Source organism: Saccostrea echinata, unplaced genomic scaffold (genome assembly GCF_033153115.1).
Source record: "Saccostrea echinata isolate AGI-Se365-2 ecotype Australia unplaced genomic scaffold, CSIRO_AGI_Sech_v1 ptg000034l, whole genome shotgun sequence".
Lineage (NCBI taxonomy): Eukaryota > Metazoa > Mollusca > Bivalvia > Ostreida > Ostreidae > Saccostrea > Saccostrea echinata.
In genome coordinates, this window is record NW_026889783.1 from 737,582 (window position 1) to 762,779 (window position 25,198).

Below are 25,198 nucleotides of genomic sequence, written 5' to 3' on the forward strand. Positions count from 1 at the left end.
GCAAATAATATGGGTTTTATTATTTTTTTATTGACAACCTGTCTTAAAATCATCACAAATGAAGATTCTTAAAAAAAAAAACAATCAGTTCTTAAACAAATACATAAATGATACTATTTCTTAATCTGCTGTTTAACAAGCAGCTTACAAGAAATAAAAACTTGACATTTACTACTGTCTCTGTTAAAATATGAATGATTTGACAATAAAATTGTAAATAATGAATTAAAAATGCCAGTAGAAAGACTTTGGTAGTATGACTCCCTCTCTGAGAATTATTTCTGTATATTCAAACTGTTCAGTTGACGGTCTCCCCAGTAGGATTCAAGATCAAAAGGCTTAAAATCTGAAAGATTCTGAACATATTAGAAAACGAATACTGCAAAATTTTAGAACAAATGTGTCACTTATGTAGAATAGATTACGGAAAAGGAAGTAAACTCTTTCTGACAATACTTACTAACAAGGGTGGGGTTATTTGGATTTTTATCTCTATACACTATAGGTCCTCCTGTATCAAAATAATATGCATTAAAAATATATATGAACTGTAAGAACTTACATTTTTTAAACAAGAGGCCCAAGGGCCTTAACGGTCACCTGAGTATAATACAACAATGTAATGGATCCATAGAATGTATAAAATAAACTGATAGGTGAAGCTTTGTTGCCCAAGAGCAAGAGAAATAGGAGGATCAGGATCAATTATCAGTAACAGCTAATAAACATGATAAAGTAAGTTCTTGCCCCCATTTATCACAATAATGCTTCTATATTATTTTAAGGACATACGCAACATACCTTACCTACTGATACTTTTTCGAGATATTCTTAATTTAAGATTATAGTGCTATCAGATGTTCGTAGACAAAAAATCAGCATGCATTACCAGGGGTTTTGAAAAGATATCAATTGATGAAAATTCTTGTCTAATTCAAAGAAAAATATACAAAAATTACTAAACATATATTCTAGATGTTTTGTTTATCCAAACTTGTTTTAGAAGAAGTGTACAATAGCATATATAGACATTAAAATTTAGCACACAGTTCCTTTAAGTATTGGAACTCTTCAACTCCAAGGAAAAAGACAATAAAGTTCAAACTATGTTGCGTATGTCCTTAAGCCCATTTTCTAACCTCTTACATTGGTCTCTCTTGGTCTTTGGAGAACATTTAATAAGGTATTTTTGTTTCATTTTTATTTATCAATTAATTACAAATCTACCTAATCATTTAAACAATGAAAGTACATTTTGAATTATACAATAAAAATTCTTGCATAATTCTCTAATTCTGTTAACCTTTTAAATACAACATCTACAATGATTAATAATCAAAGGTGAATGGCAAAGGGAAATAACTTCTCTCTGTAGCATACAAATGAATAGAGCCCTGGTCAGCACCAAAACACTTGACCAAATGGTACAGAACTTCAAAAATTCAGTAAAAATACCCTGCTTATTAAAATTTTTACTGAGATGTCCAGGGACAGAGAAGATTTTCAAAGAAATATCGTAAAACGGGTTATTTTACTGCTGTAAATTTTTACAAATTTTGACTGAAACAGGGTGATTTAATTTTTACGGTTAAATTTTTACGAATTGAGCATGTCCGTAAAAATTTAAATCATCGAAGGTAAAATTCCAGATCAATTTGATTGCGTTTCCATACAAATAAATGTGTCTGGACAACCTGATGTTAAAAAAAAAGAAATTGTTCCCATGATAAAGATAAATTATAATATGCTTGTTCATTTACCTTTTTGTACCATATCCCCCTCATTTATTCCTTTTTTTTTAAATACACATTGCTAGATATCATTATTGTTCTGCACCACCTGCTCGTCTTGATTTTACCGAATTCAAAAAAAAAGAAGTACCCTCACTCATCAAAACTATGCTGAAGATTTTCAAAGAATTAAAGAATGACACATTTTTAATAGATAATCAATAGAGCCACCCCCTCCCATATCCAGAACCCCTGGCCCTGGGACCACAAGTTTTAAAATTTGCTCATCATAATTATGCACTTTTTTATCTCTTCAGACAAGATTATTTAATAGAACCAATACATTCTGACAATGTTATCAATAGATCCTCACATTTACACCAGAATATCTGACCCAGGGGCCATGAAACACAATTCTGGAAGAGGCATTCTTGCTCACCATAACTATTCACCTAGATTCTTTGCTTTATAAACAGGAAAAAATATTTTCAAAAAAAAAATTTTCAGAGAAATTATGCATTTTTACTATATAATCAATAGAGCCCCCCCCCCCCCCCCCCCCCCCCGAACCCCTGAACCTGTGGCCATTCATTTCACTAATTTGGAACAGCCATCCTTACTCATCATAACTATGCACTTACTTTGTTTACATAATACCCAGAAGCAGAGAAGAAGATTTTCAAAGAATTAATGCACTTTCACTATATAATCAATAGAGCCCCACCCTAACACCAGAACCTCTGACCGAGGAGCCATGAAATTCCCAATTTTGGTATAGGCACCCTTCCTCATCATAACTATGCATTTAGTTTGAGTGCTTAAAACCCAGGAGCAGAGGAGAAGATTTTTCAAAGAAATAATGCATTTTCACTATATATTCAACAGAGCCCCGTCCTGGCACCAGAACCCCTGACCCTGGGACCATGAATTTCACAATTTTGGTAGAGGGCTCAATGCTTATTACAATCATGCCAACAGTTTCACTACTTAATGTCCAGGAGTAAAGAAGATTTTTAAAGATTGCATTATTTTTAGTGGTTTTGGTCCCAATCCTCAGGCCCTGGGGGGGGGGGGGGGGGGGGGGGGGGGGCAGGAACAATGAAATTCACAATTTTTGTTTCCCTTCATCCATAGATGCTATATGCAAAAATTGGTTGAAATTGGTTGAGCAGTTTCAGAGAAGAAGCTGAAAATGTTCAATTGTTAACACACAACTAAGGATGCACGACGACAGATGTAAACATATAGCAATAGGTCACCTGAGTTTACTCAGGTGACCTAAAAAAAATGTTACAATACATAAAATATTTGAACAATCCATTTTACAATATATAAAAAGTTTGAAAAGGAATTAAAAATCTTTAAATCAATAATCATTCTGACTGCATCTTCTCCAGTCAAAGGTTTCTGATCAACTCCGTTCCATATAAACCCTTGACCAAATAGACTAAGTTTGACAGGGTTTACTATCATGCCGTCTAGTTTACACATTTTGAATTGTGCTGACCTCTGCTATTGATCAATCAGAGTAAGCAAATTAAATAGAGAATACGAGAAAATATTGGAAGTCGGTAATAAATTCAACATAAATTCAACTAAGGTTATTAAATGGAAATGCCGTTTTTGTTGGGACTAAAACTGGCATGTTTTTCTATTTACGATCTAGTTTCAGGTTTAATAAATCAATGGTTTTGATTGGCTGATGCAAACTTGTATGAGACCATTCAGAGAGTGCACTTTAAACCCCGTCAAAATTAGTCTATTCTGTTTATGTGGAGTGGAGTGGATCAGAAACCCTTGACTTGGGAAGATGTTCTGACTGATTCTCATTTGTTCACAACAAAAATCTAATTTTGTTATACATGTAATAAAATTTTTAATATAAAAGAATCTATAATTTTATACTTTTTAGCTTACACAACTTACCTTCTCTTTGGTTACGAGAACACGCTTCCAGTTCATTGTTTACTTTTACCCATGCTGGAAATATAACACATATTCTGATGTAAAACAATAAAGAAATCCTCAAAATTATTAACATGAAATAACCTTTGTCTAGAACATTGCTTAATTTAGCTTATTTTCATCTTCATGACTGTGCATTATTTATTTACAATAGAATGAGTAAACTGACAACCACTGAACTTACCATCATACAGATATCTAACTATTTCCTCATGTTGGGGAGTCATTGCTTCTGCTGAGCTACTACTATTTGATCGGGAAAATCCACGTTTACCATTTACATGATGTTGATTGTAATTAAAAGTTGGTTTTGGAGAGCTGCAATGAAAGATCATTCTTTAATTTATCATAATGAAGGGGGTGATTACCGACTTCCGTAACTCTTAGTTTCAATTTATTATGAATAATTTCATACATATAAATATACATATTAATTAAGTTAAAATAGTTTAAAATAAAAATAGTTTTAACTTAATATTTATATACATTAGTGTAAAAATTACTTGGACCCCCCTCCCCTTCAAAACAAGGACCCCTCCTAAGTTGATAGGAAATGTCATACATATAAGAAGGAAAGTGGCATGTCCACTAGATAAACTGTGTAACCCCCCACCCCAACGAAATAGGTATTTTGTGCTTTTTATACCCTCTGCAAACAAAGTTTGGGGGCGGAATCACCTTGTGGCTTGTCCGTCTGTCTAGCTTTCCATCTGTGCAAATGTGTCCGGTCCATATCTTTCTTTATGAAAGAAAATTAGAACCTACTACTTCACACAAAGATTGTTCATGGTCTGAGGGTGTGTCATGACTTCGACCCAAGGTCAATTGGGCAAGTTCAAGGTCACTTGAAAGAAAAAGTTCATAATTTGTGTCTGGTTGGATAAATTTGGTGAGTTCCCATTTTACACGAAGATTGCTTATGACCTGAGGGTGTGTCATGACCTTGACCCAAGGTCCTTTGTGCAAGTTCAAGATCATTGACAAAAAAAAGTTCTTAGTTTGTGTCCGGTCCATATCTTTCTTATGGAGAATAGTGTTGGGATGTTGGGAGTTTCCACCTCACACAGAGATTGCTTATGACCTGAGGGTGTGTCATGACCTTGACCTATAGTCACTGTAAAAAAAAAATGGATAAATAATGCATCCATACTTTCCAATTGAGAAATACTTGAAAAACTGTTGTTTATTTTTTCATTGTAATAAAAAACAATGTTATTATTAGTATTGATGGTTTGTTAGGCTGTGCCTTAATTTCATTCAATGGCAATTATCGTTAAATTTTCACTCTAAATGTTTAAATAAATTGTGAACACCACTTAGATCCATCAAATACTAGCATTAGTGACTTGGCACCTTCTCTGAAAAACCTAGCGGGGGTATTAGTCCATTTTGGACAGTTCTAGTTTCTTTTTTTTTTTTTTAGTGAGTAACCCCACCCCCAGTCTAGACGAACTCCAAAAACAGTGTTTCCGGAAGTAAGAAATTGAGACTGAAAAAGACTCCAAAAATAGAGTCCGCGCATGCGCACACACACAAAAAATGGCGATTTTTCGGCAAAAATGATGGGTCTACAAAAACTGTCCGTGCAAAGTTTTGGAAAGTATGGCAATTATGCCAGTACTCAGAAATGCTAAATAAAAGACTTCGGAAGAGATCGTATTTGTCAGATTTTTGATTTTATTTGCAAAAAAGGTGATATTTACTCTCAAAGTTGACGTTTGAAGTCAGATCAATTACAGAGTAAATGATACGTTTGAGAAGTAAATATGCATAATAAAAGGCTTATACATGCAAAATGGGACAATATATATTGTAACTGTTAAAAACTTGACTGAATTTTACACATAAATTAGCATTCCGGTTTTTTATTTGTGTACTACATCTGAATTGAACGTGTAAGTTCTTACCATCGTTATGTACCGATTGTTTATTACATACGAACAAATATTATTATGAAAACATTTTTAAAACTATTATCTATCAATATGAAAACTTTAAAAACACTCTTATTAGTAGCTATTTGTAATTAAGGTCACAACATGTCTTCGAAAAATGAACTTGTGAATATCTCTGCTCCATGGTGAAAAATACGCATTTTCTGATTAAAATAAGTACAAGCTGGGTGTCTTCAACAACAAATAAAAGCACCTTAATTGTAGGAGCGACATAAAATTTAAATCAAGGAGACAATAAATCAAAAAAGAAAATAATTCTTACCGGCAGTATTGAATTCGATGTCGTATATCCAATTTAATTACTATTATGCAAGAGTTTGAAGCGATAAATAAGTCAATATCCACAAAATAATTTAACAAGAATAGATATGGGTTACCCCATATCCAAGATATTCCACTTTTAATTTATTCGAATTTTCATTGTGCTCAGATGATTTCTAATAAAAAAAACAAGTATTTACTGACAAAACGTCAGAGATACTCAAGCTGTAGAAAGTCATAATAAAAGTGCCATAAATATCCTAAAACGACAAAATATTTAGGCTACTGAGTTTCAACATCTTTTGTTGAATAAAATATGCATGTACTAGGAAACAAACTGCAAGTTCATATATAACGTTAGATGTAGATGCATGTAGTGACTATCACAAAGTCGCTAAAAATAGTTTTAATTTCACATAGAACATAGACTAAATATAATTAATCGTATAATTTTAAAAATGTATTTAACACCTCACTCATTTTCAGGAATATTTAAACCAAATAGCATGTTACAGGCCTGTAGCAACGTTTTCAAAGTGAAAGGGGGGGGGGGGGCTCCGAAAAAAAATCCCGCGTACTATATGGGCCTGTGCTACATGTGTACCATCTAACTTTCCAATGATATAATCTTCTGTAAAAAAAAAAAAAAAAAAAAAAAAAAAAAAAAAAAATTCAAATCAAGTTCAAGCCGTTATGGATTATCAAAGATAGCCCCTTTTTTTTTTAAATAGCAAAACTGTAGATCTATCAAGGATAGATTTTAATTTATTTTTTAATTTTGTGCTATTAAATTACTATCACCCATAGTATAGGCAGATGTTAATGATGGTCAACATGTCACCTTTTAGAATGTAATCAATGAACTTGTCCAGAGATGCATTGACGGCCGTTGTTAAACGCAAAGGAAAGCGCAAGATCGGTTGCGGCTATGGAGCATCACTGAATATTCCTTCGTCATAGGATAGAATCCGACATTTAACACTTAATATAGATTTTGAATATACAGATGTTTTGAAGATAAACTTAGTATATTTTCGTGTTTTTAAACTGAGTAGATCGATGACCTAGTCTCGTTTTAGATAACTCAGCCCCTCTAGCCCAATTTAGGGCTTGAGTAAAAAACCTGCACTTCTTATGAAACTGGTGTATAGTTCTAAACTTCTTCATTTCCGTAGCAAATACTGATACCCAGTCTACGTGATCTAAGCGTCTCTAGCAAACGGTGCACACACCTGTGCTTGCAAGACCAAATAGCCTAGGTCGTCTACACACGTGCGAAGATCCTTTCAGATGAGCTCGGAACATTACGTTGCTTTGCCGAGAGGTTACGATTGCAGGTGTTTAACCATAATAATCATTCCGTTATTCATTAAAAGAGAGAAAAAAACACACAGTTAATGATTAACATATCCATTCAAAAGAAATTATAAGGCAATGAACAAACAATAATAATGACAGTAATATAACTGGTGAAAAGATTTATCATTATCAATCGAAGTATGACCTATATATTTTCGGGAAAAAGACTGAGGAGGCAGCGAGCGTAGGAATATGAAAATTTTTTATTTGATTTTCCGGGGAAAAGGTGATTTTCTTAAAATCTTTTTACGTTAATTTTGTTTTCTTTAACGTATGAAATATACATCATTATTCTTAACATTTGTTGTAATCTTGTATCTACTGATCATGAATGGAACTATTTTCGTCGGAGCTATTGTGTGAAGAGTACCTGACTTTAGTAATATATCTTGAATAGATAATATGCACTGATCGAATATATTAATAAACGTTAATATCCATTCAACAAAAAATTAAAATAAAGTCACAATGCAGTGAATGCACTAAATACAGCCATTATACAGCCATATATTTGGAGAAAGCGAACGACAATCCATCGTTTGTTTACATCGGACGCCATTTTGCGGCAATGCATGATGGAGCCAAAGACTTCCTTTTTCGGAGTTCACGCCGTTTTTGGAGTTTGTCTAGACTGACCCCGGGGAAAACTCCTGGATTCATTCCTATTCAATAAGATTTCCTAAAACATTCTTTGTCACAATCCTAGGAGTCTTCGACACTTTATATAAATATCAAAATGTTCAGATAACGAATGCTACAAAAAAGAAAATTAGTCTCTGGCTTTATCCCCCCCCCCCTTTTAACGTTATTGCATCACACCTGTAAACACACGTGGTTCTTTGTTTACGCTGTCATTGATACTAGTTCTGAGCTTAATAATGATGTCATTGAAAAGATGCAATGATTTTGAAGATAAATGGTAATTATAAAAAGATCTTCTCAGTTACTGTTGATGCAAACCTCATATTGCTATCCTCGCTCGAATCCTTTTCTTGGTCCTTCTTTTCAAGGTTATTCAGAGATTTCGAGGGCCCTAAGTAAAAATAAACCATGTAAACATGAGCTTCAAAACTTCTCCTTCAAAATGACACGCACAGCAGACGCGTACCTTCTAATACTAATGAGATATAGCAAAAAAAAGTTACCTCTGCGGGTGCTTGCGACGAGTTTGCTTGGACCTCTCTGTAATGCATACATCTCATAACGTTTGCTCTATTCTGCGCAAAACATTGCGCACAAGGTCAAATAGAAGGAAGGACTGTTTTGTAAAGGTAGGTCATGTTGATCAGAAAGTTAAATTCGGGAAAAGCCATAGTTATAAACATATTTAACTTATACAATGATATCAGATGTATCAGAAGAAGTGAAAACGATAAAGATAAAACTGGAAAATAAACAATAAATATTTAATTTTCATAACATCGGAATCAAGGCGCCGCTGGTGTAGTGGTATCATGCAAGATTCCCATTCTTGCGACCCGGGTTCGATTCCCGGGCGGCGCAGACTTTTTTTTGTTCTGGTTAATACAATGTTATTGCATACAAAAACACTGAGAATGATAAGTGCATTCCTTCTATGATCATCATTCGATATAAGTGTAACGTGGGTCTTTTCATGGTACCTTACCCTGCTTGTATTTTTTGACAATGTAAATCTGTGGCACAAACAGAACTTGAACCAATAAACTATATAAAGTGTTAGAACTACAGTACCTTGCAACCACACAGGAGTATCCATCACACTCAAACCTCATTATCTCATAGAACGCGGGGGTGGGGGGGGTGGGGGGGGGGTTGGAGGGGCCCCGCCTCCACCACTTTTTTCTGAGTATAGCATTTTGCTATAGTAAATTTTCCCTCATATGCTGGTTGCCCCCCCCCCCACTTTTTAATGTTGTAAGGTCCAGCACTGGCAAATTCCATGATTTGGACAATAAATGACCTTTTTTATTTGCTTGTCAGATAATTTTGGGAAGTTGCCCCCTTTTGGTCAGTTTAATTTTTTTTGTTTTGCTTCTCAGATTTTTCTGGGAAGTTGCCCCCCCCCCCCCCCCCCCCACTTTTGGTCAGGTTATTTTGTTTTGCTTCTCAGATTTTTCTGGGAAGTTGCCCCCCCCCCCCCCTTTTGAAACCGTTGCTACAGGCCTGTTATATATTGATGGGATTAAGAAAAAACTTGGAAATTAATATCCAAGTATTGGATGAGTTTAAAATACAGATTAAAGAAAAAGTAATTGGGACTTTCAACTGGCTTTGAGATATCCATGATAACGAAGTTGAACTGTAATTAATAATTATACATAAATAATTCCACAGTGTCTCGGTATATCTATATACAATTCCTGAATGATTGAATTGTGTTTATTGACAGATTTTGATGCATGAGTTGTTTGCTCATCAGATTTCTTACCTGCACTATCCAGAGGAAACAATCATACTTGTATGCAAGATATTTTTCAACATCACACTCAGACAACATGTTACAGTTCCCAGCAGCAGAAAGAAATAAAGAGCACATGTTGAATGTTCTGAAGGACCATTTGCCAGCTAATAAAGAGGGGCAGGCCCTGGAGATTGCCTCAGGTTGTGGGGCTCATGTTGCCCTGTTTGCACAAAATTTTCCTCTAATAAAATGGCAACCCAGTGAGATTGATCAAAGATGTTTAGAAAGGTAATTCAATTAATATATAATATTAAAGGACTGATTAAAATTATACATGTACATATTCACATTCATATATTACACATATGAATTATTTGACTTGGTTTTTTTGAGCAGAAATTATATATTTATTTGTAGAATTCATGAATTTTATTACATTTGTATTAATTGTTGGAATGTAGAAGGATGTATATATTTTTCATCCTATACATGAATACAGAACCATGTTTTGCATTATGCGTAATCTTCTAGTATTTCAGCATATAAGGAACATTATGGCCTACAGAACATAAATGAACCTATACCAATAGATGTAACCTCTCCTGTTCAGTCCTGGAATGAGGGAAAATTCCAGGCTGCTTCATTTGATGCTGTGGTCAATATGAACATGATTCACATTTCACCCTGGGATACAGCAATAGTAAGCTTTGGAGAACATTCAACTAGGTTATGGTGAAATAATATTTTTAATTTATTTATCATTTGATCATTATAAGAAACAATTACACATCCTTTTTGTAGGGATTATTTAAAGGCTGTGGAAGCCTCCTGAAGAGTGGAGGTTTGCTATTTTTATATGGGGTAAGTAAATTAATGACAGTTTTCTGCTGCTGGGAACTGAATCATGTTGTCTGACTGTGGGAAAATGTAACGTGCAGTTTTCATAGCAATATTTTGTTGGGGTTCACATCAAAGCACGGTTGAGGAAAAAATAATTCCAGGTTTTCCCCTCTCAATGCAATTTATATATATTTTAAAATCAAATAAAACATTTACACTCCACAAATGGAGAATGGGTAGAAATATGCATTCTATTAACTGTTCTGCAAATGAACTGTTTCAGTCTCCTATCTGGTCTGCCAGTACTTCCTTGAAGGGATTTCTTAAGCTCTTATTCTGATCAGAAAAGCTATCCTTATGTTCTTATTTACCTAAATGCATTTACATGTACAAATGTAAATGTCTTTTCAGCCATTTGCAGTTCATGGTAAACTGATTCCAGAGAGCAATGTTTCATTTGATGCTTCCCTCAGACAAAGGTAAAGCTGATGTCTACCCTGTAACCTTGTAAAGGGACAAGTACATTTGAGCATTATTATTATACTTTGCTTATCAAGGTCTTCATCTTTTCCTGTACATGTACCTTGTACATCTTTCAACATGTATATATATATACATTAAAATATCAATATATGTATTAAATGCGAATCAAGTACAGTATCTTCTGTACCTTGTAGTTCTTTGGACATGTCAAGTATATTTATTACAGGGACAGTAGCTGGGGTGTCAGAGATGTTGATGATGTAGAAAAGCTTGCAATTCAGAATGGAATGGCTCTCATGAAAACAGTAAGTTAGTTAAAGATGCCTGTATTAACCATACATTACTACAATTTATTCCATATAATTACTAGTAAATACAGTGGTTTGTCAAATTTCTTAGTACTAAACATGTGCATTGTTTAATTTGTAGGTTGATATGCCAGCAAATAATAAAACCTTGATCTTCAAGAAATCCTAGATATACATGTAAATACCTTGCAAACTTGACAAGCTGTTCATTTTATCTAAAGGATCCTTTATTTACCTGTACCAATATTAAGTATCTGCAAAATTTTTTGGTATATGTACACATATGTCATTTTATAAGAAACCATATTACATATATATTTGTTTAACTTGGTAGAATTTTTTTATTATATAGCTCAACAAATGATGTAATACATGTAATATCATAGATGTTGATTTACAATTATTATGAAACCCAAATCTGTGACAAAGAAGAAAAAATCATTTTCACATTGTACTTTTTAGTTTACAACAATCAACTTCAAGCATGTTTTCAATGCTACAACACAAAATTCTTAAGTATCCAATAAATGTTGTCTATAGTCTGGTTATTCTTTCAATATATCTGTATTACTGAAATACGCTGATCAGCTATTGAATTTGTACATCAATCGAATGAAATCAGTTCTCCCTCCAGTTGTGTGGGGGCTGGGGGAGGTTGTTGGGGAGGAGGCCCCTGGGGAGGGGGTCCTCCCTGTTGATACTGCTGACTTTGAGGAGGGGGAGGGCCTGTCATATATTGCTGTTGTTGACCTGAGGGGGTTGAATACACACCTTGCTGATTCTGCGGGGGCAAAGCATTGGACATATCTGTCAACAAAACATTACAACAATAAAATATGAAATAAATTTTTAACTGATATTTTCAAAACAAGTACTCATTTAAGTAAAAAAAATTCTACACTTAAAACATAAAAATTCACTTGCTTTGCATATTGAATGCCTTGTAATCCATATTAGGAGGTGGCATGTACCCCTGGTTCATGGGAGGTGACATGCTATATTGCATCTGTGGTTGGTAACTGTTTTGCCCCTGTTCAGAATGGTATGTCCCAGGCAAATTAACAGGTTGTGTGGATCCTGGTGGAAACTGCCCTCCTGCTTGTGAACTAGGAACAGTATACATCTGCCGCTGAGGTGTCTGCTGCATCTGTGGCTGTCCTGCCCCAATAGGGCCCTGATTTATCATGTTCTGTTGATCAATGCTCCCTCCAGAGGGCCCCATTCCCACATTCATTCCGCCCTGCATTTGTGGTATGCCCTGCCCTGGTCCCATGTTCATATTACCTGGACCCACACCCATTGGAGGATAAGCATTCTGATGCATCTGATGGACTGGAGAACCATCCACAGAATTGATTGGACTAAAGGTTTGTCCGGGTATGCCCTGCATTGGTGGCATCTGCCCATAAGCCTAAGTGTTCAAAATTAAATTCATGTACAAGTGCATATATGTATAACCTATCACAGTGTAAGACAGCGAATGTAATAGAGATTGTATTATGTATATATTGACTCACGTTCGGAGGGTATCCATATGCCTGCATCTGCCTCATCTGAGTTAACTGCTTCTGTTGTTCAAATCGCATTTGCATTTCTCTCTCTTGTTCTTGCAATCGTTGCAAAGCCAACTGTCTCTGCATTTCTAAGTATTCCTGAAATTTAAAAAAAAATTAAAAGAAAATTGATTTTATGATGTTCGGTGATCAGTAAACAATGTTTATGGCTATTTTTTTTCATTTGTTTTCATTTGACATGCTATTGTGAAGAATGTCCCAAAAGAATTCTCTGAAAAGTGTGTGGTCAGGATACTGTAGACATACTTTTCTTCCTGTGGAATTTGTAACAATGTACTTAAAAGTTTCTTAAAGACATACAAAGGCAATCCAAAAGATTTGGGTACAAGTAATTTTCTACATGTGGATTGAACAGAAGCTGTGATCCCTTGGAATTCTTAGCTAATAAAAAAAAATATGTTTACAGTAATTTAAAATGTGTCTTTTGATTCATTTAATCAAAGCATATGGTTTTGTTGACCAATTTTGATTGAGAGTTGAAGCAAGTGGTCTTTGAGGAAATACTTAAAATTATTTATGAGCAATCTGCAAATTGCATTAAGGTGTGCAAATTACCGAATACAGAGTATCCAAAGTATACAGATTTGATTAAATTGAGACTTATTAAAAATTAGCATGGGACTTAATTTTGAGATGAATTTGGACAAATTACGCTTCTGTGTGGACTTACATGCTTCTTCTGCCTCATGATCTCTAACTTCTGAGCCATCTGTATCTGCCTCTGTCTCTCCAGTTCCTCCTGTTCTCGTCGCTTCTTCTCTCGATAATCCTCACGTAGAGCATCCAGAGCCTCGCGGGCATCTCGGAGCTGGGCAAGCTTGTCTTGTAAGGACTCGTAATGTCCTGTCAACGAAAATCAAATTGTATTATAATTCAGAGTACAATACATGTATACGTAAGATAACACAAACACATATATGTACATGTTCCAGTGTTTTTTTTTTTTACTTCTATACAAACATTATTCCAAAAATATCATGAGCAAACAAAATATTGTAAAATAGGACTGGCTGTAAAGTTAGATTTTGCTTTGATGTTGCTGGGGTGTATTTGCCTGAAGAATCACAGTTTTTTTAAGTCACGCCCACCTTTTGGCATCAAGCCATACTGTGACAAGACCTTGACTGATGAATGAATGATGTTAATTTCCAGACCTTGGCAATGGCTGATGAATGAATTAAGTCAGCATTTTCAATTCAAGAATACTAACATTAGCTTGTCGATGTTTGCTTCATAAATGTTTCTTTATGTTTTCTCCGCGTATCCTTAATCAGTAAATGATACGTCCTATCTCGAATTCTCGTCATTCTCTTTCCCATCTCTAAATACATATAGCAATTTCACATCAGAAGTCCCTGCATTTTTTTTACTTCCAATACCATTTCAAACTTTCATTAAAATGTCAGAAATCAATTCATTTTTTTCTGTATACGCCGATTGCCATAAAGAAAATTTTCAGTGGCGATGTTTCCCATACCCATCCACCCTTTTTTCATTAAAAAAAAAAAAAAAATCAATATAGAAAGATAAATTTTCTTTCAGAGTTGACGGCCTGAATATAAAAGCCAACAATCGCTACCCTGTACCTGACAAAAATCATGTTTTATGTGTCTTCAACATTCCAAAGGTACAATATCTTCACACATACCAATTCCGAATTTTTTATCAACGATTTGCAGCAGCAGTGCCACAGATCCTTGCAGATGGAGACCGCTATTTATACAGACTCCGGACCGTGACTTGACACCTTGTAGTAGGCGGCGCTAATTATCAACTTGCTTTTTTCTCATTGGTCCTCTGGTACAAGTAACTTACAAAATAGATATTAATTGGTTAGTGGTAAATACACTCACAGTTTTTATTCACTCGGGGCTCCGCCCCTCGTGAATGAAAAACTGTGAGTGTATTTACCGCTAACCAATTAATATCTATAGTGTAACTATAACTTATTTGGCCAGGACATTTTTTTTTTTCTGAAGTCTGCTTTACCTCTCATATCCTCTTGTTCTTGAGTGTACTTCATCAGCTGGGGATGCATGTTTGAGATGACATTGAACAGTGATTGCACTGATGAATCATTTGCAATACTGCGACCACGCTGGGAATTGCTCTTCATTCTGTTGACAAATATCTCTAGACTGCTCTTTAGGGCACGCAGAAACTGCTCTTGGTCCCCCTCGTCTGCTCCATTCTGAAAGGCCTGTCGGAAAATGAACGAATGATTCATTGCAGATACATCCAAAGATAAAAGAAAAATAAATTTTGTTAGGTCCTTTTTCAAAGCTCTAACAGTTAAAGGAAGTTAAATGTTGTATAATTTCTTGCACAAGTAAGCATTTCACCTGATTAATTTAAATAACGATTTGATTTGGGGAAATGGAATGTGCAACATTAAATGAAATTCACCTCCATAACTACCCCTCCTCCAGTTACCACCCCTGCCTGTTTTGATTCGGTGTTGGCTACAGGAGCAGATGGGGTGGTTGTGGTCGGGTTACTATTGGTTATGGGTTGTTTACTGTCCTCTGACTTTCTCTGCCAGTAGTTCCTGTCAAGGTAGCGAGCTAACTCAGGATCCATGTCCGTGGTGTCGATCATGGGAGCAGATACCTAAATAAAAAAGTTTATTTACTTAAACATAAATACTCACAACAACATTTACTTTTTGAAAATAAGTACACAACTTATTACAATTACATTGAATATTGTTTGAAATATAAAGTTTCCTTTCAAAAAAAAAAAAAAATTCAGTGCAATGTTTCACATTTGATTTTTTCTTTCTTTCTTTCTTTTTTTTTTTTGGTTGGCCGTGTCTTGTTGGCTGAAATTTGAAAAGGCTATAGAAGTTTTAAAATCTTAAAATATCACTGTTTTCACTGACCTTAAATTAAATCAAAACCTAAATATCTATTGCTAGACTGATATAAGAGGTCTACATTAGATCCCAGATTTGGCTTGAGGACATACCGGTGCAGTGGATTGTGTGGCTGGAGCTGATGCTGTAGAGTTAGTGGATCCTCCATACATACCATAATTTTTCCTCAGCCTCTCCCTCTAGTGGAACAAAAATGTGTCAATAATTTAAATTTAAATTTCTCTATGTCAAGGGAAAAAGAGAAAATTAAAATGAACTTTGGTGACCCTGACAATTCAATCTATACAGATAATTAAAACACTGCCCGAATGGCTTTACAATCCAGTAATAACACACAGGAATAGACTATAAAGCAGGTATCTTGTAAGTTGTAACACAAAGCAAGTTTCACTATTTGTCAAAAGAATAAATCTGCATGCTGAAATATATTCAACTGTTTTAAACATATGAAAGTGTGTTCATGTGCAAATAGACAATTTTGACCTTAATCTCTGAATGAATGACATCCATGCATGTATTCCTCTGAACATATTGTAAATCTTTTTAGGGTAAAAAGTTTTTTAGTTTAAAAAAAAAAAAATTCTGCACTGGATCACTTGAAATAAGCGCTAGTCATATCTTTGGCCTTGAATCTAATTCAAGAGGTGTCTCCATCTAACCATTCTTTGTCTATGGAGTAAACAAAAAGATTTTGCAGTATGTCTACCAACCACAAAAGCAAATCCCCTATTTAATGAATTAAATCCCACAAAAATTAGTCATTTTACAGTAATTGCATCATATAAATGTAGAATAATCATGGTAACTATTTTGACCTTGACCTTTACAAGGGGCCTCAAAACATCTACTGAAATTAACAGTAATCTTCTTCAGAAAGTCTTTATTTAACAGAATTCAACCAAAAATATGCCAAATCACATACCATATTTTACTTGGACAATAAATAAGTACCCACCTCTTACTTGAACAATAAATAAATACCCACCTCTTACTTGAACAATAAATAAGTACCCATCTCTTACTTGAACAATAAATAAGTGCCCACCTCTTACTTGAACAATAAATAAGTACCCACCTCTTACTTGAACAATAAATAAGTGCCCACCCCTTACTTGGACAATAAATAAGTACCCACCTCTTTCTCCTTGGCTTCATTCTCACTCTGGGACAGGGCCAGGGCCAACTGTAGCTCCTCCTCCTCCTGGATCTCCTGCTCAGACTTCTGGGGCGGGGCCTAAATATTGAAAAGATTCATAATTACTCCAAATACAGTAATGCCACAACAGCTATATAACCAGTGTATTAAAGCAACCTCTTTAAAAAAATTTAAATATGCTATACAAGTACCTGTTGTTGCTTAGATAGTGGGCTAGCTAAATACTCAGCAGGCAGATCAGAATCAGATTCCTTCTTCTTGCTAGGTCTAAAAGTCAGGAAAATTATATATCTTAGCTTGTTAATGGCAACTAAAATACCTATATAGCAATCAACATGTCTTCAATCTACATACTGTTGAATCTTGTCATAACAGGAGTCACAAACTCGAACTTCTCTCTCAATTCCAAACTTAGGAATAATGGAGGATTTTGAGGAACACTTGCCACAGAAAACATCCCCACAGCTTCGACAGTGATGCTGTAAACATTACAAATTATCCATAAATATAAGTTAAATATGACATACTTGAACTTGATGTCATTACAGTTTATATGTCTCTACATAATTACCTGTCTGTTGAATGTCCCAAATCTAGTACGACACCTGGCACAGGTGTCCCCCTCCTTCCACTCCGGGGCTTTCTCTGCTGTAAACATTGCATCTGCTTCCTTCAGAGTTGGGAAAGTGTGACCTGACATGGAAAACATCTATGTAAATGTAAATAAACCAAGAAAAAATATATAGCCTAAATAAAGATCTGTTATAAAACATTAAACTTTTGTAATAGTCAAGTTATTAAATTAGATTGGGGTAGGTGGGTGGGTGGGTGGGGGGTTATCACTTAGTACTACAATCTGTCATGAATCATGCCATTATTTGTTACTGATTACTAGTATATTGTTGTGTTTGTCCCTATTGTTTTCCTCTGTCGATAGGTACTATTTATTTGATAAGATTTCTTTCTTGGATTCTTTATCTTACAGTTTATGCATCTATCATCAATTGATATAAGAAATCCAGTAGCTTCAGTGATGATATGAGTTAATCCTCACTTTATTCTTTAAATTATAATGACATCTACATTTAGTGTATGTAGGCTGCCATTGTATGACATCATCAAATAGTTCACGTAGCACATTGATTTGAATTTGCGTTAATTAAAAGCAAGTACAAATGTAGTAGTAACTGGTTAAACTATAGTTTTAATAAAAACTATTTATATAATGTCTGTAGATTTGATTCCTCCTTTCATATTTGTTATCAAACAACAATATTTGTTGTCATTTGCTATTATTTGTTTTTGCCCAATAATAATTATTATCTAGTCACAGATGTACAAGAAGCTCCATCACAAGAGATAGTGCTTGATCCAATAGTAGTGAATTATTGATGTATCAAAAATGTAATTTATTAATTGCACTAAAATTGTAAATAAATAGTTAGAAGAATAATTTAGTAACAGATAATTGTTCGTAATTGTTTAACTTGTAATTATTTATGCCTGTCAAGAATTGTCATGAAAATGAAGCATTTTGCTTGGTTAGTTTCTAAATGATAAAGTTTTTGAGTGAACTGCTCAGTTTTTGCCAGTTTCACCGAGCACTTGCCTATTGTTATGATGAATTCTACAAACCAAAATAATAATGTAATAATAATATAAAGACAACTTCTTATCAATCAGTCTAAAAAATATTTTCAAACCTTGGCAACCTTAAACCTAACATTTACAAACTCCTGATAACTCAAACTCCTGCAAATAGAAATCCTGACTACCAGGGATTCATGACACCCAAAAATCCTGTTAATAGAATTACTGACGCCGGGGAAATCCTGACAATAGAATTATGGACATCAGGGATTCTGACACCCAGAAATCCTGACAATAGAATTCCTTGAACTGGGGATTCTGACATCCAGAAATCCTGACAGAATTTCTGACAAGTGTAATCTGACATATATTGGTTATTTCTGATAGTGCACTCTGTGATATGAGAGTTATTTCCCTTTAATTCCCTATTTTGTTATGGAGACCTAGAACTCTACAATCAGCTGACCTAGAACTCTACAATCAGCTATCTCCCAAAACTCAAGAGACCCTGACAAAATATCTTGTGTGTTGTTATGGGGATCAACACAGTTTGTATCAACTGTTGACTTGATTGAGAAGTTGTGATGAGATTTAATAAACTGTTCAAAAGTACAGGTATATGGAGTTTTCCAAAGAAACAGTAAATAAGAAAAAATCAAAATTGGGGGGAACTGATACTTTATTCCAAAAGGAAAAAATACTCAAGAGAAAAAAAAGGCTATAAAAAAATAGATCTTGGTCTATATGCCAAGAAGCAACAATAAATTCTTTTTACCTTCCATCTTCATTAAATTAAATGTGTCTTGTACAACTTTGTAATTGGGTTCATTTCTGAAGGCATGGGACCAACACTGAATCAGTTCACATATCTTGCCTTTGATTGGATCTGGTTTGCTCTGAAAGACAAGCATAAAATAATTCTAAGTATTTGAAAGCATTTCAATTGTATGCAGAAAAGTTCTCCATTAACAATTTAGATCATACCTTTGCAATGTCTTTAAGGAACTCCATAAACTCTTTAGTAGCCACTTCATCATGTATGATGGAGCCACAATTCTTCACACAGGATTCCAAAGTCTGAAATTTTTAAGCAAATGTCTTAGGTGTAAAATTACTGCAAGTACATGTACTCATAAAGTAAACATCTTTCAACAGCTTTATATCCATCATTTACACATAATTGAAATTATATCACTTACTGTCATTAACAAATATTACAATAAACATTCAGAATGACATATATTGCAGGAAAAAACAAATGTTGTGTACATTTCAGAGAACAGACATTATACTTACCTGTAAAGCAAACATCGCAACATGTGGATTGTCTGCAGTAATCTTTCTCTTCATTTGAGTAATTGCATACTTGCCCCTGAAAAATTAAGATATAATTGTAAAGCATGTAAAAATTAAAACTTGTTGAATAGGAATGAAGGTGTATCTAAATTTGTACTTGTTTTACAAAAATCAACTTAAAATAAAACAATGTATTGTTATTTCAGACTGCATGCATTGTACTAAGGAACAGCCTCTCGGGTTATTTTTGATATGCACATCTTGGTAGAAAAATCAATAGAATGTTCTTTCAACAACATAATCTTGTTTTTCCTATGGGGGATTCTGAGCATTCTACATTGTTAAATCCCAGCTGTAGTGGCATTTCAATTTCATTTGGAATGTTATAATTGTAACTTCAAACAATATAAAAAAAACCTACCAAAGTACTAGTATGCATGTTCAAATTTAAGCTACACTTTCACTAAAATGTACAATAATACAAATCACAGTGTTTGTCTGAGTAACAATACATACTGTACATCTCCCTGTCTGATACAATCACATATCTGAAGAATGGAATCCCAGTCTGGCTCCAGAAGGAGTTGACTTGTTGCTTTTTCTATTCAAAATATAAAGAAACACAACTATTACAGAAATATTTAAGTAACTTTTTTTAATTAATTGTCTATATACTGTTAAAGAAAATGTCTATTAATATCAATTTATATAAAACCAACACAAATGATTATTTACAAATTTATTCAAATTGCCCTCTGGTAACTACTCAGCTATTATGAAATCAAAACAAACCATACATGAAAATTACACACGCAAACAATATATTTATAGTACTTAGGTATATACACTATCAGGCAACAAGCCTGATACAACAGGGCATTGTTAAAATGCATCGTGTAATAGGCCGATGGCCGAAATATGGTAGTCGATGGCTTGTATATGTGGTGGGCTGCAGGCCCCCATGTATGTGAGGCTGATGGCCTAGTGACAGTGTGAGGCCGATGGCCATGAGTGAGTTAGGCCGATGGCCTTGCATGCGTGTAAATGGCCGATGGCCTTGAGACAGTGAAAGGCCGATGGCCTGGAGTGAATGCGGCCGATGGCCTGTGTGCTTGTGTAAAAATGGAGCTAAAATGGATTTAAAATAAACAAATTTCTTTTGGGGTTAAATAACACACTTGACCAAGTGTGAAATGCCCAAACGAAGTTATTATAATGTTAATATAATAGCTGAGAGCCCCAAATAATATCAAATAAAAATGAAAATGTGCAGAAATGCTGTGTTTTCCAATTCATGTTATCATGTATCAAAATGTAATTTTCATTTTTTAAATTAGTTTTTTACTTAAATCCACTATCTATTACTTAAAAATTAAAGAAACCAAAAAGAACATCTGGAATTCCAAAACAACGCATGAGTGGTCTGGATAAGTTGTATGTACATGTATAACACAAACTTGTTTTAGGAATTGACTGTCCTTTTCTAAGTGGCTTCTCATCATACAAAGCGAGGCCAAGCTCCTACTAGCTGTAACCAGCGAGGAAGAAAAATGCAACGGACCAGACCAGTACTGGAACCCAGGCCCCGAATCGCTAGTTAGGTATTCTATCAAATAATGTATCTGACCTCCAGCAATCAAACCTGCCTGATCACTGCATAGCAATACCCAATTTATGTCCTAGCTAGTGAGTAAACACTTAAGCTCAGTTGGTAGTTTGATTTTATATTTATGTTACAGGTTCAAACCACATAATGGACACCTAATTATTTGTGCCAGCTTAACAAAACTTACATTTTGAGTGGTGTCTAGAGTTTCAAGTGTAAGATTTAGATCTCAAACAAACAGGAAAGAGTGAAAACCTAAGTGTTTATTACTTGCACATAGTGTGGCCACATACCTACTAACACTAACTAGAGGACAAATTCCTAAACTCAGTCAGCAGGCTGGTCAATTTTTATATCAGTTCAAACCACAGTGTGGTCACCTCTTTGATCTCAAGCAAAACAAGGGAAAGGGTTAAAGGTGGTTATTATTTGTAAATAGAGTGGCCATATATCTATTAACACTGACTAAGAGGACTGATCCCTAAGCTTAGTCAGTAGGATGTTTAATTTTAAATATAAGTTCAGTCCATATTGTGGTCAACTCTTAGCTTTAATACTAGTTATACTACCAGAGACATAAATAACAGAGATTTGCAACTGTCTGAAATCTTGTGATTTTTCACAAGCCCTGTTGTTTACTTTTTCAAAACTTGCTCTTTAAAATTATCAAGGATAACAAAGTAAAACCTTTTCATCAATATCAACAAACTATTCAGAATATATATATTTTATAAGTTTCTTTATTTATTACAATAACAAAGGAGAAAACTGAAATACAAACAGGTGACCCACGGTCAGCCATATCTGAGATTTTACCAACTTCTGATCACTGACCACTTTAATTTGCCTACTTTATTTTTTATTATCAATATATAATGTTAAAACTATAAAAATCATACACTCATATATAATAAAATTAAGACCAAGTATAAGCAAGACAGTTGTCTAATTACCAAATGTTATCCGCATGACGGTCGCACTGATTGCTGAAGTTATCTGCATGACAGTCAAGCAAATTACAGATTTCATTTGCACAAGAAACTTTGAAAGAAACATATATCATATGTTCATATTATATACTGTTACAGTTGAAATTTGGTATCTTGAACACTGATATCTCTAATACCATGGATATGTCGAAGTGATTTGGAAGTCCCAAACCCTTTATTCTTTAACAGGTCGAGGAATCTACCTTATATGGATATTGTTGTCATTGAGCACAGCAGTGTTTACAGCAAACAATGGTCCAATCCAAAGAATGAGCCGAAAAGCATAATGGTCTACTACATGTTTATATTTTACTACAAACACGTGGGTCAGGCAAATTTAGGATGTGATTTCAAATGACTGCAGGAAAGTCAACTAATAATTATTTTTAATGTTTTTGTGAAAAATACAAAGAATAGGTACTAATTAAGATTTACCCTGCTCACATTAACAAACAAAGTCAATTTTCCGTGTTAAATAGTACGTTGAAATACTGCTCACATAGTCTTCACAAGTATATAAAAATCCAGTTTTTATAACTTGATATTCGTAAATTTGCCATGCTACTGGTGTTATTCATTGTTGCTTTGTTATTTGTTTAATAGAAATTAAAATTTAATGCATTTATTAAAAAAAAAAAACTTAAGTTTACTGTTGTACGGCATTTTTTTTACACAGTATTCATGTATATTGATCATAGAACGTGTATTGAGTAGCATATTGAAGTTGTATACATAGTAAACAATGACAATACGCGAGTACACCTCAGAGTCGATTGTTTTGGACCAGAGAATAGTCATGTGAAATTCATATTCACTGATAGTTCAGCATGGGAAAAGCTGTCATGCAATTGTCAACTAACAGACTTGTACAATAGAGTGTAGGAATCCCAAATGTTACCGTTATATAACATTTGTATGTAAATGTGAGCATGGAATTAGAAGATAATGTTGAACATATTATATTAAGTGTGTAAAATGCTTGGAGAAATGCATCATGTCTTTCCGAGAGCGATTTGAAATACTGGCCTTTTCAAAACGTACATGTAGTATTTTTTTGTAGTAACCCATAATGCAATTCATTTAGCTGATTGGCCAGTTTGTCAGTCATGTTGATGCCTTATTTAACATGTAAATTTATTCTGACATCACAGAAAATAGTTTCCTTGATCTGTATTAGTACTTTACCCTGGATATCTTGAATCCCCGAAAATCTTGAAGTTTTTTCCTGGTCCCATAAATTCGAGAGTTTTGACTGTATTTTAATACATATATTTTTTTTTACCTGGCATTTTGCTATTTTAGATAATAAATTTAACATATTAGATGGTCACAAAAAATGAACCTATCCTTCACTCTTCAGTAATTCCTAGCTCAGTCAGAGGCTATGGTATTTCATCGGTCCTACTAAACAGAGTACGCTAGTACGATAGAGTACTTTAGAGTACGCTAGTAAAATTTAATAATTTAATGCAATTTAACTACTTTTTGTATGTTTTTCTACTTTAGTTAAACATAATGAATATATATTTTAAATTAGATTTGTATGTTTTCCTTATTTTAGGAGTTATTTCAAATTCTGATTTCAGGTGACGGTTTATCGTTTGATCCCGATCTAATTTAACTTGAACATGTTCAAATGTTTCATTGTTAATGTAAAAAATATTTATATAGGGCAATAAATTTAATTTTTTATAAAATTTAGTTGAAGTTAGTAAGTCTGAAACAAAATATTAATCGAGATCAGAGTGTTAATAATCTTTAACAGTTTAATTCATTGAATCATGAATGTTATTTTCTTGTCAAAATAGCGCTAAAAACAAACATTTTGAAATAAATATTGCAATATTAGTTTATAATAATGTTTAATCGAGTTATATTTACATAAATAAACAATTTAATTGCATTAAACTACACATTTTTTCTAGCGTACTCTAAAGTACTCTATCGTACTCTAGCGTACTCTGTTTAGTAGTACCCGTATTTCATTCTTAATATATATATTAGTTTACATAATTAACATCAATTTTTAAGAAAATTAATGGTAATTTTTTCTCAAAATATGACATTCATATTTCAATTTTTTTAGAAAAAACTTATTTACACCATGTGGTGTTTGCATCACTGCTGTGTTTAATATAATTAAAATTAGATGTTAGATCCGCTCGCATACTCACTACACTAACAAGCGAGTATGCGAGTGGATCTAACATCTAATTTTAATTAGATTGTGCTGTGTAATGTACTTGTGATTCAGGTACATGAAAATAAGGTTACATTTGGTAGTCCTACCAATCTATAAGTTTTACACAACTTATGTTCCTCAGTTGGGTCATTAGAGGATAATTAGGATATAACGGGGGTTAAATGTAAAAGTATTAATTTTAGTTTCTGTAGAGGTAGATCAATCTGTCTGATAAATAAATAATTATTGATGTGTACAGATATGTATATTTGCATATAGAGAATTCACGACGAAAGCAACTTCTTGAAAATTGGGTATCCCAGCTTGACATAATGATAAACAACAGACATTCTTCAGCAGTCCTTGGGCTTTTGTTTGTTGCCACATCACTCTTCCTGTTTGTTGAAATTGTTCTCTCTTTGGAGCTTTTCATGAAATCTAGCAATGGAGTCATAAAAAAGAATGATTACTTACCCAAAGCCTTATCAAAGGCCGATGATTTGCTTGAAAACATATTCTGTCTTGCTTTTAAGTGAACGTCTAAGCAATATGACTCAATGACATAACCCAACTGATAAATATACAAGGTCGCTTAAATCAAATACAAATATTGTGAGTTAATAAGGCGAGCAATTAACAAAAGCAT

The 25,198-nt window shown here is 33.9% G+C and overlaps 3 protein-coding genes and 1 non-coding gene across 4 annotated transcripts; 2 read left to right on the forward strand and 2 right to left on the reverse strand.

Annotated features, from left to right (window-relative positions):
* LOC133199488 (mapk-regulated corepressor-interacting protein 1-like) lies at positions 1–8,531 on the reverse strand. The gene is made up of 6 exons (XM_061335297.1): positions 8,416–8,531; positions 8,231–8,303; positions 3,880–4,013; positions 3,657–3,710; positions 461–511; positions 1–346 (listed from the first exon to the last, which is right to left on the reverse strand). The coding sequence occupies exons 1-6, from the start codon at positions 8,465–8,467 to the stop codon at positions 276–278; spliced, it is 435 nt and encodes a 144-aa protein (XP_061191281.1). The 5' UTR covers positions 8,468–8,531; the 3' UTR covers positions 1–275.
* Positions 8,424–11,823, forward strand: LOC133199487 (methyltransferase-like 26). Its single transcript, XM_061335296.1, has 7 exons — positions 8,424–8,541; positions 9,642–9,941; positions 10,185–10,353; positions 10,455–10,514; positions 10,905–10,972; positions 11,203–11,281; positions 11,406–11,823. Exons 2-7 carry the CDS (start codon positions 9,652–9,654, stop codon positions 11,451–11,453), a joined length of 714 nt encoding a protein of 237 aa, XP_061191280.1. The 5' UTR covers positions 8,424–8,541; positions 9,642–9,651; the 3' UTR covers positions 11,454–11,823.
* On the forward strand, positions 8,703–8,773 carry Trnag-ccc (transfer RNA glycine (anticodon CCC)). Its single transcript has one exon. It is a non-coding gene; the product is annotated as a tRNA-Gly (tRNA).
* LOC133199485 (hepatocyte growth factor-regulated tyrosine kinase substrate-like) lies at positions 11,306–25,140 on the reverse strand. Its single transcript, XM_061335295.1, has 16 exons — positions 25,027–25,140; positions 20,292–20,376; positions 19,776–19,851; positions 19,464–19,556; positions 19,255–19,375; positions 17,461–17,582; positions 17,244–17,368; positions 17,081–17,156; positions 16,869–16,967; positions 15,826–15,912; positions 15,265–15,468; positions 14,848–15,058; positions 13,529–13,701; positions 12,802–12,936; positions 12,209–12,695; positions 11,306–12,091 (listed from the first exon to the last, which is right to left on the reverse strand). The coding sequence occupies exons 1-16, from the start codon at positions 25,064–25,066 to the stop codon at positions 11,889–11,891; spliced, it is 2,337 nt and encodes a 778-aa protein (XP_061191279.1). The 5' UTR covers positions 25,067–25,140; the 3' UTR covers positions 11,306–11,888.
* Positions 25,141–25,198: the final 58 nt, after the last annotated feature.

Excerpts from the sequence above, each read along its gene's own strand:
- LOC133199488 (XM_061335297.1), bottom strand. The coding sequence starts at position 8,467 with ATGTATGCATTACAGAGAGGTCCAAGCAAACTCGTCGCAAGCACCCGC. Across the intron at positions 8,304-8,415 it reads CGTCGCAAGCACCCGCAGAG|GGCCCTCGAAATCTCTGAAT; the intron begins GTAACTTTTTTT and ends ATTTTTACTTAG. Across the intron at positions 347-460 it reads AAATAACCCCACCCTTGTTA|ATTTTAAGCCTTTTGATCTT; the intron begins GTAAGTATTGTC and ends AGAATCTTTCAG.
- LOC133199487 (XM_061335296.1), top strand. The coding sequence starts at position 9,652 with ATGAGTTGTTTGCTCATCAGATTTCTTACCTGCACTATCCAGAGGAAA. Across the intron at positions 9,942-10,184 it reads GATCAAAGATGTTTAGAAAG|TATTTCAGCATATAAGGAAC; the intron begins GTAATTCAATTA and ends GTAATCTTCTAG. Across the intron at positions 10,354-10,454 it reads CACCCTGGGATACAGCAATA|GGATTATTTAAAGGCTGTGG; the intron begins GTAAGCTTTGGA and ends TCCTTTTTGTAG.
- LOC133199485 (XM_061335295.1), bottom strand. The coding sequence starts at position 25,066 with ATGTTTTCAAGCAAATCATCGGCCTTTGATAAGGCTTTGG. Across the intron at positions 20,377-25,026 it reads GGCCTTTGATAAGGCTTTGG|AAAAAGCAACAAGTCAACTC; the intron begins GTAAGTAATCAT and ends TATTTTGAATAG. Across the intron at positions 19,376-19,463 it reads TCCTTAAAGACATTGCAAAG|AGCAAACCAGATCCAATCAA; the intron begins GTATGATCTAAA and ends CTTGTCTTTCAG.